A 17958-nucleotide genomic window follows, 5' to 3' on the forward strand; every position below is an offset into this window, starting at 1 on the left:
CACCGGTTGCACCAGCCCGCGTTACTCCAGCCCCACAAATAATTAATGGGGGCGGGAGGGCGTCGCTCTTTTTTTCCTCTGGATTTTTTTCAGCGCTAGAGTATTTGAACCCTGTGGAGAAACCCCCAGATGCGATTGAAGGGCCATTTTGCTCCAGCGCATGAACTGGACACACAAAAATAAAGCCCCCTTGTCCTCACGATAAGCACGGCAGAGTTCAGGGACAGCTCTTCAAATCCGGCCGGATTAGCCAGCAAAAGCCTGGGCGGAAAGGGTGCGCGCCCCTCCCCCACACACGTTGGTGCAGAGCGACCGGGTCAGGAAGCGCGGCCTCTCCCCAGTCGGAGACCACGCCTCCTCCGCCTCCCCCCCCTTTACTCCTCCCAGGAAGCGGTGATAGACAGTTCTGTGTGGTTCTCCACCCCCACCCCCCCCAGCTGAGTGGAGGAGTTGATGTGTCTCATTATAACAGCCAATGCAGCCGCCATCCACGCACAAGCAAAGAAGCATGTCCCATTTAAATACACCCACGCAGCCCCAGCGCCCTTAGCCGATCAGGGCGCGCAGCCCACACACACCGCGGCTCCGGGCTTGGAGATCCGCGCAGGTTGGGCTCCCGGACCCCGCGGACCGAGGCGCGGAGGATCGGGATCAGGCGCTGTGGGGCGGGGGTGGGCGGGGGAGGCTGGGCCCCGGGCCTCTGGCGCGACACCCGCATGAGGACGCGAGTGAGATAGACCAAGGTGGAATTTCCAAGGGAGAAGCTTCGGGGTGGTTTTGGTCCATTTCTCCGGCAAAGAAGTAGACATGGCGAGCGACTCCCCGGCCCGCAGCCTGGATGAAATCGATCTCTCGGCTCTGAGGGTGAGCACGTTTTGATTTCTTTCCAGTGGTTTGGGTCAGGGTAAATGGGCTCGGTGCGTGGACTGGGGCTGGAGCTGGTGGGCAGAGGTGGGGGAATGCGACGCGGACGGAACCTGGATTCTGGTTTTGATTCCGGGCTGTTGAGGTGCTCTTGGCTAAGCCCCCACGGCAGGGGCTGTGCGGTACGTGTCCTCCTTCGTTTGTGGCCGAGGCTCCCCCGAGGGCACGTGGAGCTTATGCCAGTTTCATCTTAGACCGGAGTAAGAGCATTAAAATGAAAAGCTCGTGTGTGTGTGTGTGTGTGTGTGTGTGTGTGTACACAAGCTCCGGGCAGTCGTCTCGTGCCAAGGCGCGAGACCCCACTGTCCCTTTCTGCAAAAAGAAGAACAGCGTGAATAAAGGCACTGGGTCCTCACGTTTTCCAGCTACCTGCAAGATGGTATTGTGAGCCTGGCTCTCCCCACGAAGCCGAACCTGACCCTCCAAGGGGACAGCTATTGCTATGCTAGTCTTGTCGATGGCAACTGCCGCCCCTTCCCCCTTTTCTGCCCTCTGCGCCCCGACTCCCTCTCAGCGCTCTCTTAAATGCCAGTCTGTCACTCACCTTTATTTATGGCTTTAACTCAGCCCTGCCTGTGCTTTCCGACTCTGTGGCTGTGACATTTCAGTTTTATGGCTGAACTTAAGCAGGTGAAAAGGATGTGTTCTCTGCCTTTCCCCAATCAGACCGGAACTCCCGAGAGTGAGTGAGTGTGAGTGTGTGTGTGAGTGTGTGTGTGTGTATTTTCCCTGTGTCTTCGGCCAGTCCTTTGTAGAGCCCTTCCCTTCCCCTCTCGGCCCCGCTGGTTTGCATTTACCTTCACGTGAATTGCCGTTTCATTGTATTGACTAAGACATCACTGGTATAGAATCCATTTTGCTGTTGTTTTGAGATGAGAATACCAGGAATCCCAGTGCAGCCCCGACGCCACCCCACCCCCACCCCTCAGTCCCAACACACTCCTTTGGGGAAGGGGGCAGATTTTTCTTGCCATTTTAATTAGATGCTGCCTGCGGGGAAGGGGGTGAGGGGTGGGGGTGGCAGCAACAACGGGGGGACTGAGAAGGATTGGACACCAATTGAAGGACGGCTTCTTCCTCTCCTGAACCAAAAATAAAATTAAAAAAAAAAAAAAAAGCCAAAGCCGCTTCATATACTTGAGGCATGGAGGGTCGGTGAGACCGAATTGATGGTGGCTCTCAACGCGGAGACAGGCGGGATGGGTGAAGCTCGGAAGTTCACACGCCCTCCCGAGGAATACATTGTTAGACTGATGCTAAATCTCGGCGCTGTGTACCTGAATCTTCAGTACTTGTGACATTGCCTCCTCATCCACGGTTATTTTAAAGACTTACCTTTATGGTCAAAGTGGTACTTTTTCTTTAGTCTCCCCAATCCCCCCTCCCTATCCCCCCCTTTTATGCTCCCCTTCCCTTTCTCCTGAATCCTTCCATCCAAGAGGTGAGTTTTCTGCAAGGCAGTCAAGGGGTTGAGAAGGAACAAGAGATGCCATTTGAAACTGGCTTTTTTGATAGTTGGGCAGCAAAAGCCCATTCATATGTTCGTACAGTAAGCCGTCTATTGCCCTGGCGCCGAAACGCCACATTCAGAACCCGCTGCCCCCTGGGCAGCTGGGGGTGGGGGTTGGTAACAGGGTGGGTGCTTGGGCCAAGTCTGTGGCTTCCTGCTTTATAGACTGTGTTCATTTGCCCTACTTTCTGCGCTGGGAGTTGCTGCCAGCGGGTTAAGCAGGTGGATAGATGGCCCAGACTTCAGGGTAGGGGAAAGTGGCAAAGGCAGGGCATGAAGTCTGAACAATGGGCAAGGCTTGTGATTTCCCTGAGCTGGAATCTCGACGTCACTCCTCTAATGGAAAGCGCTCTGATGTGATTTTTAAGTTGGGCTCAGTCAGAGGTCTCTCTCGTGGGCTTATTTTCCTGGGGAGGGTTTTCTGAGATACCGAGCACAGAGCCTGCAGGCTTGTGAGCCACCCTGAGGGCCCACCAGCTGGCCTGGAGTGCAATCCACACATGGGAGGGCTGTGATCCTGAGATCTGTGTTTTGAAAAGATATCTTTGCAGGATTCACTGACATTGCTCTTTGTGGCCTGGGCTTAGTGCTCTGCCTCTGTTATTTCTGCCTGCAGGAGGTGTGGAAAGAGAGGGCTAGAGCGAGCTCAGGAGCTGGGGAACTGCTGGCTGGAGAACTTAAATGCCCATGTGGAGATAGATGCATCCAGAGGGCTAGGGTCTGTGACCAGCCCTGTGGTGGGTGAGGTGTGCAAGCCCCGAGTGGGTTCAAAGGCCACATAGGTAATCTCCACAAATCAGAGGGCAGATCATCTCTCTGTCTTCCCAAATCAGGAGAGGTGGGCTAATCTAGATGAGAGGTCCATTTGTTCCTAAATCCTCAGTAAAGCCAGCCTGCTGAGAACCTCCTGGGGAATGCCTGACCCCTGAAATGCAGCCAAGGTCAGTGGCTTCTAGGAGAATTTGATGCAGCCTTACCAGTCCCTTGCTGTTTCGGTGGCTCTTTAGTGTACACAGTCAATGCTCTTTTTGTAAACCCTTTGCTCAGTGCATGAAAAGCAGATCCTGTCTGGAGAGGCCTTTATCCTTCTCACTTTGGAGGCTTATTGTTCTCGGCCAGTGATCCCAGACTGGATCGAGTCTAAATTTTCCCCAAATAGCAACAATGCATAATTTAAACCAGAGCAACCAGTGATGGCACTGATCATTTAAATTATGCAAGATTTGGGCAGTTTTTAAAAGTAAGATAAAACAGGATCATTTTTGGTTAGAAAAGGGATGATTTGAACCTAGTTTCATTAGTCCTGATTTTTAGAGCTCCAGAGATAAACTAAGTTTTGAGGGAGGGGGATGATCTCATAGATTTAGTACTGGAAGAGAATTGTAGAACACTTAGCCACTCCTTTCATTTAACACCTGGGAAACAAGCCCAGAAAGGTAAAGTCTATTGCCCAAGGTCACACAGCCAGCTACCCCCCTCTCCTCCTCCTTGGGAAAGGGGAATAAGAAGGGTGGTTTGGGGAGAGAATCTTGGTTTCCTGATTCCTCATTCAGTGCTCTTTTCTCGAAGTCACATTGCCTGTGGTTGATTCAGAAATCAATGTTACATTTTCTGCCTGAGCACAAAAAAATGACAGAGAGGAATAATTTCAATAGGGTCATGGAATTTTATTTTGAGAGAAGAGAGAGACTGCTTCATGCACGTAAGCTCATAATACATAAAACCATGGAGCTTTAAGGTACCTTTGGAATTCATCTTGTTCTGCCCCCTTCAGTTCCTCCTCTGTAAGCAAATGATTGAATAATCTGGGACAGATTGGTAACGTCTATCCGTAACCCATCTCCCTCTGAACATTTCCCAAGGGGTCAGTCTAGACATACACATTATTGATATGTTTCTGCATGTGAGGTTTATAGAGTTCTATGTATGTTTTGTATAATCTATGTGGATACTTATTTTATATAGAGTACTGTGGATATAAACTATCCATGTGGGTGTATGAAATGTGTGTATACACACATGCATAGGCTACAGAAAACAATCTACTCATTCAAACCCAGGGCTTGAGTCATTCTTCCTTTAAGACATCACGGTATTAAAAGAAATGAAATTTGCCACCAGTAACTTTATTACGTATGAGGTAAGATCAGCCCAGAAAGCTTTTTGGAGATTAGTGTATATCTGAATCTGAACACCTTGGCTGTCCTTAGCTTGGCCCACAGAGTAAGGCATCTAAGGCCAAGATTGGCCGTTGCTGACTTCATACTCGAAGTTTCTGCCAGGACTCGCACTCACTCTTCTGTTTGAACAGAATTACATGACCTCTGCATGTCTTTCCCCTACTCCCCACTTCCTTCTGAGCCTAGCTATTTCTTTCTCCATCAAAACCTAGATTTAAGAAATCACCTCATGTGGAAGCCTTGCATGCATCCTTCCTGCCATACTTTTCATGCTTGTGTTATAAATGGTGTAGCATTTTCTTTCTGCCTGCTCACTAAACTGTGCGTTCCTTCAGGCCAGAGGCTAGGTCTTGTTCATCTTAGTCCATGGTCCCAGTGAGTTGAATAAAGGGATAAATGCATGAATGAGTGAGTGAGTGGATGGAGGGGACTGAGCACCAGGTTCGGTGTCCGTGTCTTATGAGTTCTGTGACTTTGGGTAAGTCATTTAACCATCATTAACTTAAAAATGGTAGTGATCACAACTGCTTGCCTTCCTCACAAGTTGATTTCAAAAGTCAATTAAGCATTTATAGCAATGCATTGAAAACTGTAAGGCACTAGAGAAATATGCTATTCGTAATTAAATAGAATTTTATGGGAAACTTGATTCCACCAACATTTGATCCCAATGATTGCACCTAATTGAAAATGATCCTGAGACAAAGATATCGGAAGGTTCTGCATATTTTTAATAGTACCTTTTCCTTTTTTAAAAAAAATTATTTTATTGAGGTCATATTGGCTTATAACATTGTGTAAATTACAGGTGTACATTATTATATTTCAGTTTCTGTATAGACTGCATTGTGTTCACCACCAATAGTCTAATTTTTATCCATCACTATACATATGTGTCCCTTTACCCCTTTTGCCCTCCCCCCACCCCCGTCCCTCTGAGTACCTCTTCCTTTTATGTGCCAGTATGACCTTGTATGTTTCTCTGATGGCCTAGGTTGACCCTTGCCCCAGTATCAGTATTCATTACATATGAGGTGAGCTCAGTCTGGAAGCTTTTTGGAGATTAGCATACTTCTAAACCAGTATCAAGTATCAGCATTATTCATTGAAACCTTTGTCTTTTTCTTTTTTTTTTTTTTTAACTTTTTCTCCTCTTTATGGGTTAACCATTATTCAAATAAAAACACATTTGTTATGCCTGTGCCTTTTCAGAGTTTGTGTGTGTGGTGTCTGGGGGTCGGGGGAGGGAGTGGGCACTGAAATGGTACACTACTGGTCCAGTACTTAAAACCTTCTGATCAGAGGTCTCATGGGGCTTAAAGAAATCTTGAAACATTATTAATTCATTACCCCAGAGCACTTAATTAAATTTGACCTTAAGTGAGAGTTTAGTAAAGTTGCAGGAATTGATAACAGTATCTTAAAATGATAATAGCATAGCAGTTTTTAAATAAGATACATTTGTTGCTTTTTAGAGATAGTAAACAGGTATTGTCTTTGTGATGACATTGCCTCATAATAAAATAGGGTGTAGTGGTAGCTATCACAACATCAGAGAAATATGCATAATCATTTTCATTATTCATTATTAACTGTTGTAATTTAGAATAAAAGCTAATGTAAGTCATGGTTTGCTGTTTGCATAATTATCTACTTAGGAAGTCATGGAATATTTTGTGGATGGAAGAATACTCAACAATTTTCCTTCATGGAAACATCACATTTCCCTCCCGTATCTGTAAGACTCTTTGAAATCTTGTAATTTTGAGTCTTGCAGGTTGGCCCTTTCTTCTTTCTTCTCTCTGCCCTGGAGTTAATCTTCTGTGCCCTTCTTGTTTCAACACCATTCCTTCTTTCAGTGATAGTGGTTCTAAAGTCCACCCAGCTCTGAGCTGCTGTGATTGAATCATGGCTGCCATGCCCAGCTGAACACAACCAGTCTCTCAGCCTGTGTTTCTGATAGAATTTGGGATAAATTGTGTCTGAAAGATGCTTTCATGTCAAATTAGTTCTCCCATTTCTGTGGGGGAAGTAGCTCTCTAGAACAGGGCCTGAACAAGCAGTATGCTGAGAATTCCAAGAAAATCTGGGTGATATTTTTTGAATGAAATGTTATTCTGCACATATAAATATAAGGTTCCTAGTGGAGAGAGAGGGAGGACTTAAATAGAAAATGTTGGATGAATTCCGCTTGTAATTTCTTCCATTCTGGTTGGAAGCTTATTTCCCTCTAGAGAAAGATGATTCTCTGTGTGATTTTTACGTGCCCAGGCTTTCTCCATTTCTCTCCAGCGGGTGCCTTGAAATTCCCAAAACATATTTTATATCACCCCAATCTTAAAAATCTGTTCTTAATATCAGTTGCCTGGGTCCCCTTGTCTCCATTCCTCCCTTCAAATGCAGCAGTTCCTCTCCCCTGGGCAGCACCCATGGCGAGACTTGCCTCCCACGTCTCCACCACCAGCCTGCTCCTGACTGGTCTCCCTTGTACCCTGCAACCATGTTAGTCTTCCTAAAACACAGTTTCATTGTGGGTATTTCGTATTCTCCACCTTCCTTGACACCTCACAGTCTGCAGACCAAAGGCTGAACTCTTCAGCATAGCATCAAGACCAGCTCTGATTCGCTGGGCCTCCCACCATGCGCTGCAGTTTTAATGACCACTCCTTCAGTCCTCCCGCAGGGAACAACTTCCTTCTCCCCATGCATGCTCTTAGGGGTGCCCTACCTTATTCTCCTTTTCTGTACCTACTTCCCTAACACTAAACATTCAAATGCCGCTTTCTCTGCAAAATTGTCCCTGATTTCTCTCAGATAGAAGTTATCTCTCCCACTTATAAACTCTCTCAGAACCGACCTCACACCTCCTTTAGAACATTCAGAACTTTCTATCTTGCATTATATTCACTGCTAGACGTGAAGGCAATGCATATATTTGGGTTTCTTAGGAATCTCACCAGGAGGATCTCTGGGGCTCCAGGGCCCAGAAATGTGGACTGTGGGAACAAAGATTGCTGAATTGTTAAAAATTTGTTTAATAAAAAAAAAAGCTCTTTCTTGTTCTCATTATAAAAGCAGCACATGGTCATTGCAGAAAATTTGGAAAATGGAGAAAAAGCAAAAAGAATTTCCAATGATGACCACGTATACCTTTTGGTATACAGCTTAGTAGTTTTTTTCTATGCATAGCTAAATAGATAGCTTAAAAAAAATTAAGATCATGTTGTATATATTATCTGGAACCTGTTTTTTTAATCTTAATAATCAGCCTTTTTGCATGCTATTAATATTTTTCTATGGCATAATTTTTAAAACTCTTTATCGTGGGGAAATTGAAACTTATGTAAAAGTAGAAAGAATATTGGAATGCTCATATGTTGCCCATGGGAATGTGAAAAGGTACAGCCACTTTGGAAAACAGGTTGGCAGTTCTTCAGAATGTTAAATATAGAGTTGCCAGATGACCCAGCAATTCCCCGCTTAGGTATATACCCAAGAAAATTGAAAACATCTATCCTCACAAAAATGTGTACACAAATGTTTATAGTAACATTATTCATAATAGCCAAAAAGTAGAAACAACCCAAATGTCCAACAACTGATTAATGAATAAACGAAATGTAGTACAATGAAATATTATTCGGCAGTAAAAGGAAGTGCTGATATACGCTATAACATGAATGAATATTGTGCTAAGTGAAAGAAGCCAGACGCAAAAGGCCGCATGTTGTATGATTCCATTTATACGAAATGTCCAGAATAGGCAAATTCATAGAGACAGAAAGTAGATTAGTGGTTGCTGGAGCTGGAGGAGACAAGGAGTGGGAAGTGACTGCTAATGTCCTAAAATTAAATAATGGTGATGGTTGCTCAACTCTCGGAATATACTAAAAATCACTTGTACACTTCAAAAAGGTACAAATAGTATAATGAGCCCTCAACTTAAAGATTATCTACTCGTGACCAATCTTGTTGTATCTACATCCCCATTCGCTTCCTTCCCCATATTATTTTGAAGCGTCATATGATTTCATTTGTAAATATTTCAGTATGCATCTCTAAAAGATAAACACTTAAAAAATACATAACCACAATACTATTGTCATGCCTAAAAAGTTAGAATGTAATTTTAAATTGCTTCAAATATTAAGTCAGTGTTCAAATTTCTAATCATATATTTTTAATGACTGCTTAGCGTTTATTGTGGGGATGTTATCATAACATATTTAACCAATTCTTATTGATGAAGCTTTCAGTTATTAACAACTTTTCAATTTTTGTAAATAGTGCTTTGATAAATATCCTTATACATAAGTATTTGTATACATCTCGGTTTCCTTAGAATAACTTCTTAGAAGTGCAATTTACAGTGAAATTGTATTAATGATCTTTAAAGTTCTTTTTTTTTTTTTAAAGATTTTATTTATTCATTTTTTCCCCCCAAAGCCCCAGTAGATAGTTGTATGTCATAGGTTCACATCCTTCTAGTTGCTGTACGTGGGACCCGGCCTCGCGTTGGACGAAGAAGTGGTGCCCTGGGGTGTGCCCGGGATCCGAACCCGGGCCGCCAGCATCAGAGCGCGTGCACTTAACCGCCAAGCCACGGAGCCGGCCCTCTTTAAAGTTCTTGACATTGTCAAGTTACTTCCCAGTTTCCTGTGAGGTGTATATCATTTACAAATGAACTTATGAGGCTTAAAAAAATCAATTAATTTACCAAAGGTCATAGAGCTACTAAATGGCTGAGCTTAAGACTGACCTGCCCCCAAGCCACTGCCCACAGTGACTCACGTGGTCATTATTTGACTTACCAACCTTGTCATGACGTCAGAATTATCTGATGTATTATGTCCCTGGGGTTCACAGACTTCCCAGAAGCCTTTTGGGCACAAGATCTTTTTGATGAGCATAGTGGTGTTTTAAACGTTATTTCCAAAGTATTTCTTCCTTATGATTTTGTTTTTTAAATAACCAAGGTCAGTTTAGAATATGCTAATTGTTCTTTTTCTTGCCTAAAAACATAAAATGTGAACCATTTTGGGTTTAGCAGTGATTTCCTTGTACATTGTGTATAAGGGATGTTTACATTTAATCTGTCATTCTCTTTGGAAAATCATCTGAGAAGGGTATTTGGAAGATGTGTGGAATCAGGCTCACAAGTTTCCATTTTTTGGGAATTGGAGACAAATGAATTTGTGATTATCACAGAAGATAGCAAGATGAGCCAGAGGACGTGTTTTAGCAGAGGCCATTCTCAAGCCTTTATCTGCCAGATAATTATTAAAACCAAAATCTTGAGTTACACTTTTTTTTCAGATGGATATAGATATTTTAAGACTATACTGGAGAAAATGGAAGATGGAGCTAGCAGCCAAAAGAGTAAAGAGCCCAGTGTTTTGGACCACAATCTACTTTCCACCTGGTTTATAAGTAAGAAACTATTAAAATTGACACAACTTTGTGGTTGTCAGTCTTACAGAGGCCAATTGCCTTGATTTACTAGATTTTATAACCTAACCCTCCATTTAAAATGCCTCTATATTATTTATGCCTGGGGTAAAAATCCAGAGCTTCACATGGACATGGTTTCATCATTTCTTCTTCTAGGTATTTTTTTTAGCTGCCTGTAATCAAATTACAGCAGTGTGGTGGGTGGAATAGGTTGTAAGCAGTAATTGCAAACTGTATTTAAATAATAATAATAATATTTAGTATTTATAGAGCACTTTATATCTTCAAAGTACTTGCAAACATTATCTAATTAAATACCCTCTCTGATTATAATCCGGATATAAATGCACTTAAATCCAGAACAGGGTCATGAGAAAAGTATGCATCTGAAAGTTAATGCCAGCTATGCTTTAAAAACCTATACAGTGATAGAGCTTGGGATTCCATTGGATTGTTCTTGTACATCCTTTTTTTCTGGTGGTGGTTTGTCCGCCTGGTGGTGGTTTAGACTGTATCTGCACTTAGATTATATCTGCGCTTTATCAAGGCCTCTGCTTGATTTCTGATCATTAAGGACTGAGTGTTGATCATCGCTGTGGTCCTTACAGGCACTAAAATATAAACAACATAAATAAGCTTTAAAATGGGCTCCCTCACTACATTTTGTGCCCTGGCCTCAGACGAAACTCCCATTAGTAAGTGAAGTGAAGTGGGGTAGTGCAGGGAAGAATGGCTCCGCGTTGTGGTTTAGTAATTTCCATCTGAGAAAAATAGATTAAACTGCACAGTAGGATACATCATAAAGAAATGCAATGGAGAAATGAAATGCCTTTAGTTTGACTGCACTAACGACTTCTTGCTGTTGTGGACATGTGTCTGTGTATTGTCCCCTTGCGTGTATATCCTTGTTGGCAGTTTCGTTAGTGTTGGAGCAAGGACCTGCGTGGCTCACCCAGTAGGTAGCAGAGGATTCTGCAGCTGGTAGATTCTCAGTAAATGTTATCCTGGGCATTGTAATTTTCTAAGAGCTGGTTGACAGGTTAACTGCCTAAGTAGTGGTTCCCCAAGTGAGATCCTCGCATCAGCAGCTTCATGATCATCTCTTAGGTCCTGCCTCACTGACCTACTGAATCAGAAACTCTGGGGAGGGGCCCAGGAACCTGGGAATTAAGAAGCCCTCCTGGTAATTCTGATGCACTTTAGAGTTGCAGAACCACTGGCCTAAATTTTTAAAAGACAGTTTTCTTTCTTCTTGTTCCTTTCATTCTGGTTCATTCATTCATTCAACAAATACTTATTGAGCATCTGCTGTGTGCCTAGCATTGCTCTAGATGCTGAGGATGTAGTAATGAAGACACACGTGAACGCTGTCCTCGTGGATCTTAGTGCCTAATGAATGAGAAGAAATAATCATGAAAAGGATTTACTAAATACAAGTTGTTTGGAAAAACACAGAACATAGCCACAGAAATTGAATGTGCTTGAAAATGTTGCACAGTAGGAAAGGAAACAGTGATTTATATAAAGTAACTGCAACTTTTTCATCAGGCATATAGCTTCAAATTGTGAAAGGGACATACTTTTAGGAGTATGGAATTTAAAATTTCACACTAATATTATGTGGATTTGAATTGTTTGTAAGAAGGAGGGATACTTGAAAGGGAGAAGTATACAACTTTCAACTGAAAATGCTGGACTATTCTTTGCATTGCCATTTTTTTTTCCTTTTATCGTTAGCAAGTTTATTCTGGGGGCAGAAAAGCCCCACCCCCGTGATCAAGAAGATGCATCCTGCTGGTGTTAATTTCCTGTTTTTCCCTGTGGACCTGTAGGGATTCAGTTTAAAGTCCCAGGAGGTGCTGATATTTGCCTAGAGGCTGAAAAAAAGAATCCATCCATCACAAACTCGTTCAGCCCTACTTTTGTTTGAAGCCTGAAATCCTTAGGTTGTTTATTTTTTGAGATTTGGAAAATGGAATGGACGTTTGGAATCTAGACAGCAGGTTAAAGGATTTCCTTATTGAGAAATCCCACAGACTTTCCTTGTAACAACAATCCATAAACATCTCTTACCCAGCCACAAACATGTCGCATCTTGTTATTTAATCTGCAGTTCTTGGATAAACACACTGCTTATATTGCATGTTTTTTTATTTGGAGGAAGGTTGATGATGATTATGGTTGTTAAGGTAACTTTGTACACAACTTAATAATGATCATATATCAAAATTTTATTGCATACTCACTGCTGAGGAAGATGCTTTTGAAAAATCGAATTCAAAGACCCTTCTTGGAAGACCTATTTTAAAGGGCAAAGAAATGATTAGATAATCATCATTAGACTGGATGTAAAAAATATCTGGTTAAAGATGGTTAAGTGTTTTGCAATATTGACAATTGGGAGGACAGATCCAACTTTCTCAGAAGAGGTGTTAATATCATTCAAGTATCAGGGACTTGCACAAGCATTTTAATCAGGAATGTTAATGACGTTCTAGATGGGGCAGTGAATTAATTACATCATTCAAAAAAGTTCTACTTGGGACCAAGTTTGGGACGGTTTTGTTTCTAGCAGTGGTGGTATCTTAGGCTCTGAGGGAGCTACGAATTTGAAATGGCTTCTTTGCGGCCATTTGCGTAGTTGAAAGGGTCCTTTGAGTTTGGAAATGCTGTGGTTTTCCAGAGCCTCTGGGTAGCAATGGAGCCTGGATGTTTCTGGTGCTGGTGTCCTGCTCTGGAATGGTTGATAGGGTCAAAGCCAAGTGTTTGCTGTTCCTAAAAGGCTGCTTCCTCTTCTGTTTTCTTTAAACTGATAGCTCTGGCACCAGTCAGAGAGAACTCAGTTTTCTTTCTGTGCAGACAAACAAAAACAGGACCGTGCCCTCCTGGAGCTCCATACCCAGGTGCGACGCTGGGAAGGAACACTGCCCGTGCTCTTTGGTCCGAACAATATGTATGTTCTCTCCGTAAGTATTTTAAAGATGTAACTCACACTGGTATTGTAGTCATCATTTCTTGAATATAAACAGCTTGTATTTTTGGAGAAGAACAGATGTAAAAGTGTGAAATACAGAAGTCTACACATTTTGGCAGGGGGTGGGGGGAGGGGAGGAGGAGGAACAGTGTTTCTTTAAAATCACGGTAACCCAATCTTGGTTACTCCTTTGTTTTCCTTGAGTGACTGAAAATTAGCAGGGGAAATCTCCTGGAACCTGACCAGCTGGGTACCTAAACCTCCACATGCCTGATGGCACCAGAGGTGCTAGCGGGTAATTAGCGTAGGTCCTTGTAGGTCCTCATCGCTAGGAAGAAAAAGGATCCCTCCCAAAGAGGAAACCTGTCTGTGAAGAGAGGAGATTGTCCACATTCAGTGACATACGCAGGACACTCAAAGTAAAATGTTGGAGAGACAGAGATCCAAGCCCCAGATGGGGGGATGTGTTTTCTAGATTGGAAAAGTCTGAGTGGAAGGGGTTTGAGAGCTTGGTGTCCCTCTGTGGTCTCTGAACAAAACCTCTTGCCAGTTCTCTGGGTGCCCACCCCCTCTTTAATTTGTGAATGTGTTTGTAAAAGGTACCTGGGGTTTTCAAAGCAGCAGGGGGCATTCCTGTGACTATTCTCTGTCCCCTTGAGGCCAGATCTGTTTCTTTTCTTTTCTGGAAGCAGGGTCTCTGCTTTGTAGCCCATCACCTGATGCAGTGCAAGTTGCATCAGATTTAAATAGTTCTCTGACCTTCTTTCTGGATTCCTGGCTGTGGTTGCTGCCTCTGTAAGTTGCTGCTGGTTTGCAGGATTCACAGTTAGGATACTGTCCCTGTGGAGACTCTGTTTAGTGTGCGAGACACATTCTCATTTGTCATGCTTGGTTCCTTGATAACTCCCCTTTGGCAAATATTTTGGTCAAATTTTCTGTGACCATTAGGTCTCCATGGTTGTTTGGTATTGCATTTTGATACTAAGTGATTTCAAGCATATTTCAAATGAACATCTCTGATAATTTCTGCTCGAAATTTCAGTGAAATTTGGAATGTGAATAAATTATCAGGCCTTGTGAACTCCACAGTTCACAGAACTGCTAGTTAAAACTTTATTCAGGCTATGCTTCATGCCATAATAAATGTAAATCTGGATTTAAAAATATACCTGAGAATGTGGATAAACTGGAACTCTCATACATTGCTTGTGGGAATGTAAAATGGTTATGCCACTTTGGAAAACAGTTTGGCTGTTTCTGAAAAAGTTAAATATAAATTTACTATATGACGCAGTAATTTTAGTTCCGCTTCTGAATATCTACCCAAGAGAAATGAAAACATATGTCCAGGCAAAAACTTGTACACAAATGTTCATAGCAGTATTATTCATAATAGCCAAAAAGTGGAAACAACCTAAAATGTCTATCAACTGATGAATAGGCAAACAAAATGTGGCGGAATATAATGGAATACTATTTGGCAGTGAAAAGGAATGAAGTACTGATACATGCTACAACATGGATGTTATGCTAAGTGAAAGAAGCTATATCCAAAAGATCACATATTGTATGATTCTATTTATATGAATTGTCCAGAAAAGGCAAATCTAAGGAGACAGAAAATAGATTAGTGTTTGGCTAGAGCTGGAGATGAAAATAGGGGTGACTGCAGATGGGCATGCGGGATCTTTTTGAGGTGATGGAATATGTTCTAAAATTGGATGGTGGTAACATGAATGAATTTTATGGTATGTAAATTATACCTCAATAAAGCTGTTAAAATATAATATCCCCGAGACATTGCTTCACAGTTGGACCAGCTCCATACACCATGAGGGCAAATCCTCCAGTCAGGTTACTCTGGTATTTCTAGGAAGGCCATCTCTTCAACACTTTGGGGGACGAGGACTCTGGTCCTGTCTTCTGCTTTCTACTTACCTTCACGTCATCCCTTTTTCTGCAGAGCTTCTCATATTTTAATCATAATAACCTCCTTCCAGATAAGGCAGCCCAGATAACTTATCTCTCCTTCCAGAGAAAGGAGGACTTTGGAGCCGGGACTGGGATCAGTATTCCTATCTAAAACCATTCCTTACTGAACTACTTTCAGTTCTCTCAGTGTTTCACGCTGTTGCTCACCTCTGTGCTGTTACACGTGCTGTTCTCTGCCTAAAAGTCTCCTCTAGTCCCTGTAGTTCACAGATAATTTATTTGTTTGTCTCCCCACTCCTCCTCTCCAGAGGAAACTACAGTCTCCACAGAGGCAGGACCTATGTTTTGTTTATCTTTATATCTAATTATTAATGAAATGAATGACTTCTCATGACTGACAGCATAAGGCTAAACTCCTTAATTTAGCAAGGCCTTCTATGATCTAACCATTCCCTACTTCTTTACAGTATCAGCAATCACCATCCCACTCCCTCTCTATACGCTAACCCAGTGTTTTTCAAACTGTAATGAGTTGTGAAATGAGTTTAATGGTTTGCAATCAGCTTTTGAAAAACATTAATTAGAATAGAGTAGAAAAATGTGAGCGTGCATGTATTGTATTTTATATGTGTGTGTATTAGGTCACAGTGTGGAATGTGTTTCTTACAGGGTATGAGGACTAGAAGTTTGAAGTTCATTGCTCTGGCTTAGCCCATAGGACTGCATAAGACTCAACTAGGGGGATTTTAGTTTGCAAATGCTAGTTCAATAATTAAGCCTGGGGCCCACAAATCTTCACGTCTGTGGCCTTCACGTAATCCAGACACATGTGGTCTGCACATTAAGCAACTATGACAAACTGCAGTTGCTGGCATCTACCTCGCTGACTTAGGCCGCTTGTTCATTTACTAAACACCCACTAAGAGTGGGAGCAATGCTGGGCCCTGGACGCAGTGTAGACACAAGAGGTACAGTCTGGCTGTGAGACGGAAACGTGCGGGCTCTCACTCCTTCTGCTCGGGACCTCCCCATCCCCCGTCTTTGCTCCACTGGCTCTGTGATGAACAGCTATTCAACTTTCAAATTTTAACTCAGAGGAATTAGACATGTCGTCTGCTGCTTTTTATAAAGTTCAGCGACATTTGGTATCTGAGTAGAGATTCGAGGAAGACGAGATGCCAAAAGGAGCCGTGATCACTCGAGAACAGGAATTCTCCAGCTCTGTGGGAGCAGAGGAGCTGAGCGCTAGGGGTGACAGTGGAGGACTGAAAGGTCAGTCATCAAGGAGGAATGAGTTGCTGGAAATTGCAGAAGCCACCACGGTCATGAGAGCACCCTTTGGGAAACGTGGGGAAGGGAAGAGACGTGGGAACTTTCCAGAAGTAGCAGAACTGGGTGGGGGCTCAGAGCCAGTTATCACTATGGTCATCCCCCAGGCTGGCATGGTCTCGGATATCACGAAAACAGAGACAGGGAAAAACCGTGGACGCTGTCATCTTATGCACAGGAAACCTGTAAGGAGCAGCCTGCAGGTTTCTTCCATCTGGTGTGCCCCAGTGAGGTTGGGGAAGTGGGGAGAGTATGGCCCTTCCCTCCGAGTAGCTGGGAGACAGGGTAGAATGTTCATGACACCAGTGGAGAGTGAGCACATGTTTAGCTTTTGGGGCTGCTTGTGCCAGGTGCTGAGCAAGGCGCCGGCAGGCAGGTGGCACAGGCTGGTGGCTCATGCTGGCCTTGGTTAGGGCAGAGATTTGGTCCTCAGCTTTGTAGTTCTCGGAACATGATGGAATCAGGGTACTGGGTCTTAGGTTACACCAACACGTGGGTGTACCTGACACTGACCTGGAGCATAATTTATATCATCATCATCATCATCATACCAATATTAATAGCTAATGTCGTTTGCGACCGCTTGCCATGTGTAAGGCACTGGGCTAATTATTTTAAAAGCCTGATCTTATTAATGTAGTCACATTTTGGGATATGTACTATTACTCTCCTAATTTTATGGATGTGGAAACTGAGGCTTAGGTCAAGTGACTTGTTGAAAATGATTGAGCCTGGTTTTGAACCCAGGTTGGTCTGATTTTGAAATGTATGAAATGTAAGCGTTGTGTTATTGCTACTTCCCATTTTTTTAACTATATGGTGGAAATACCTTTCCAGTGGTGGAACTGCTGTCTGCTCTGCAGGGCAGTGTAGTCCTCATTCTGGAGGGGCTTGGGAATCTGAAATTTTGATTGGAAATGTGCTTGCTGGGGGCGGACTGAAGCTAGATTGAGCCTGGAGCTCGGGTCCTGCTCCCTCTCGGGGTCGCAATACTCACCCCACCTTGAGTGGCGGTTGGACGGATCTGGGTAGATCCACCCGTTCTTCCTCTTGTGGCCCTGATCAATCCACAAAAACGCCTGTTACTAAGACATTTTGTTGTGAAAAGCATATCAGTTATACTTGGTTCATCATCTAGGACTTCCCTCTGTTACCATTAATATCTACTTTGTTCTTCTGTCTTGCTTTGTTTATACTTAGTATCACCTGCAGCTCTGTTTGGTTTCAAAGTTTGTCCATGTAGCCATTATGGTCTTTAAATTATAGGTTCCTTAAGGGCAGGAATAAGGGCTGGTTTACATTTGTGTCCCACAGTATGTCTAACACATAATTCAGTGTAAGGTACCTTCTTGAAGTTATCTTGCTTGGATCCTGCAGCCCCCACTGTGCACAGAATGGATAGTGGACTGGCTGTAAATTTAGTGTGTTTTCAGCCTTTAAGAGGAGGGATTGTGATATTGGGAAATCAAACCTTAAGATAAAAGTGCAGTGACTCTTGAGAAATTGGAAAACCCGTGTCCCGGGCAGCTGTGGAACTTAATGTCGGCATTATTAGAAACCTTCTAGGGTCCTGTGAAATTCAATGGGAAGAAGCAGGAAGGGGCTCTGAGATGGTGAAATGGCCTTTACTTATTGCTTTTCTGTCTCCCCTCAGACTT

At 43.1% G+C, this 17958-nt stretch overlaps 1 protein-coding gene across 2 annotated transcripts in view; it reads left to right on the forward strand.

Annotated features, from left to right (window-relative positions):
- Window positions 1-465: 465 nt before the first annotated feature.
- TNIK (TRAF2 and NCK interacting kinase) overlaps window positions 466-17958 on the forward strand; it is a 391580-nt gene continuing 374087 nt past the window's right edge. For both annotated transcript variants that reach the window (XM_058556353.1, XM_058556354.1), the window contains exon 1: window positions 466-864. In XM_058556353.1, the coding sequence (XP_058412336.1) occupies window positions 808-864 (57 nt within the window). In that variant the 5' untranslated portion in view covers window positions 466-807. The remainder of the gene's footprint in view (window positions 865-17958) is intronic.

This window comes from Diceros bicornis, chromosome 15, assembly GCF_020826845.1.
Source record: "Diceros bicornis minor isolate mBicDic1 chromosome 15, mDicBic1.mat.cur, whole genome shotgun sequence".
In the NCBI taxonomy this organism is placed as follows: Eukaryota; Metazoa; Chordata; class Mammalia; order Perissodactyla; family Rhinocerotidae; genus Diceros; species Diceros bicornis.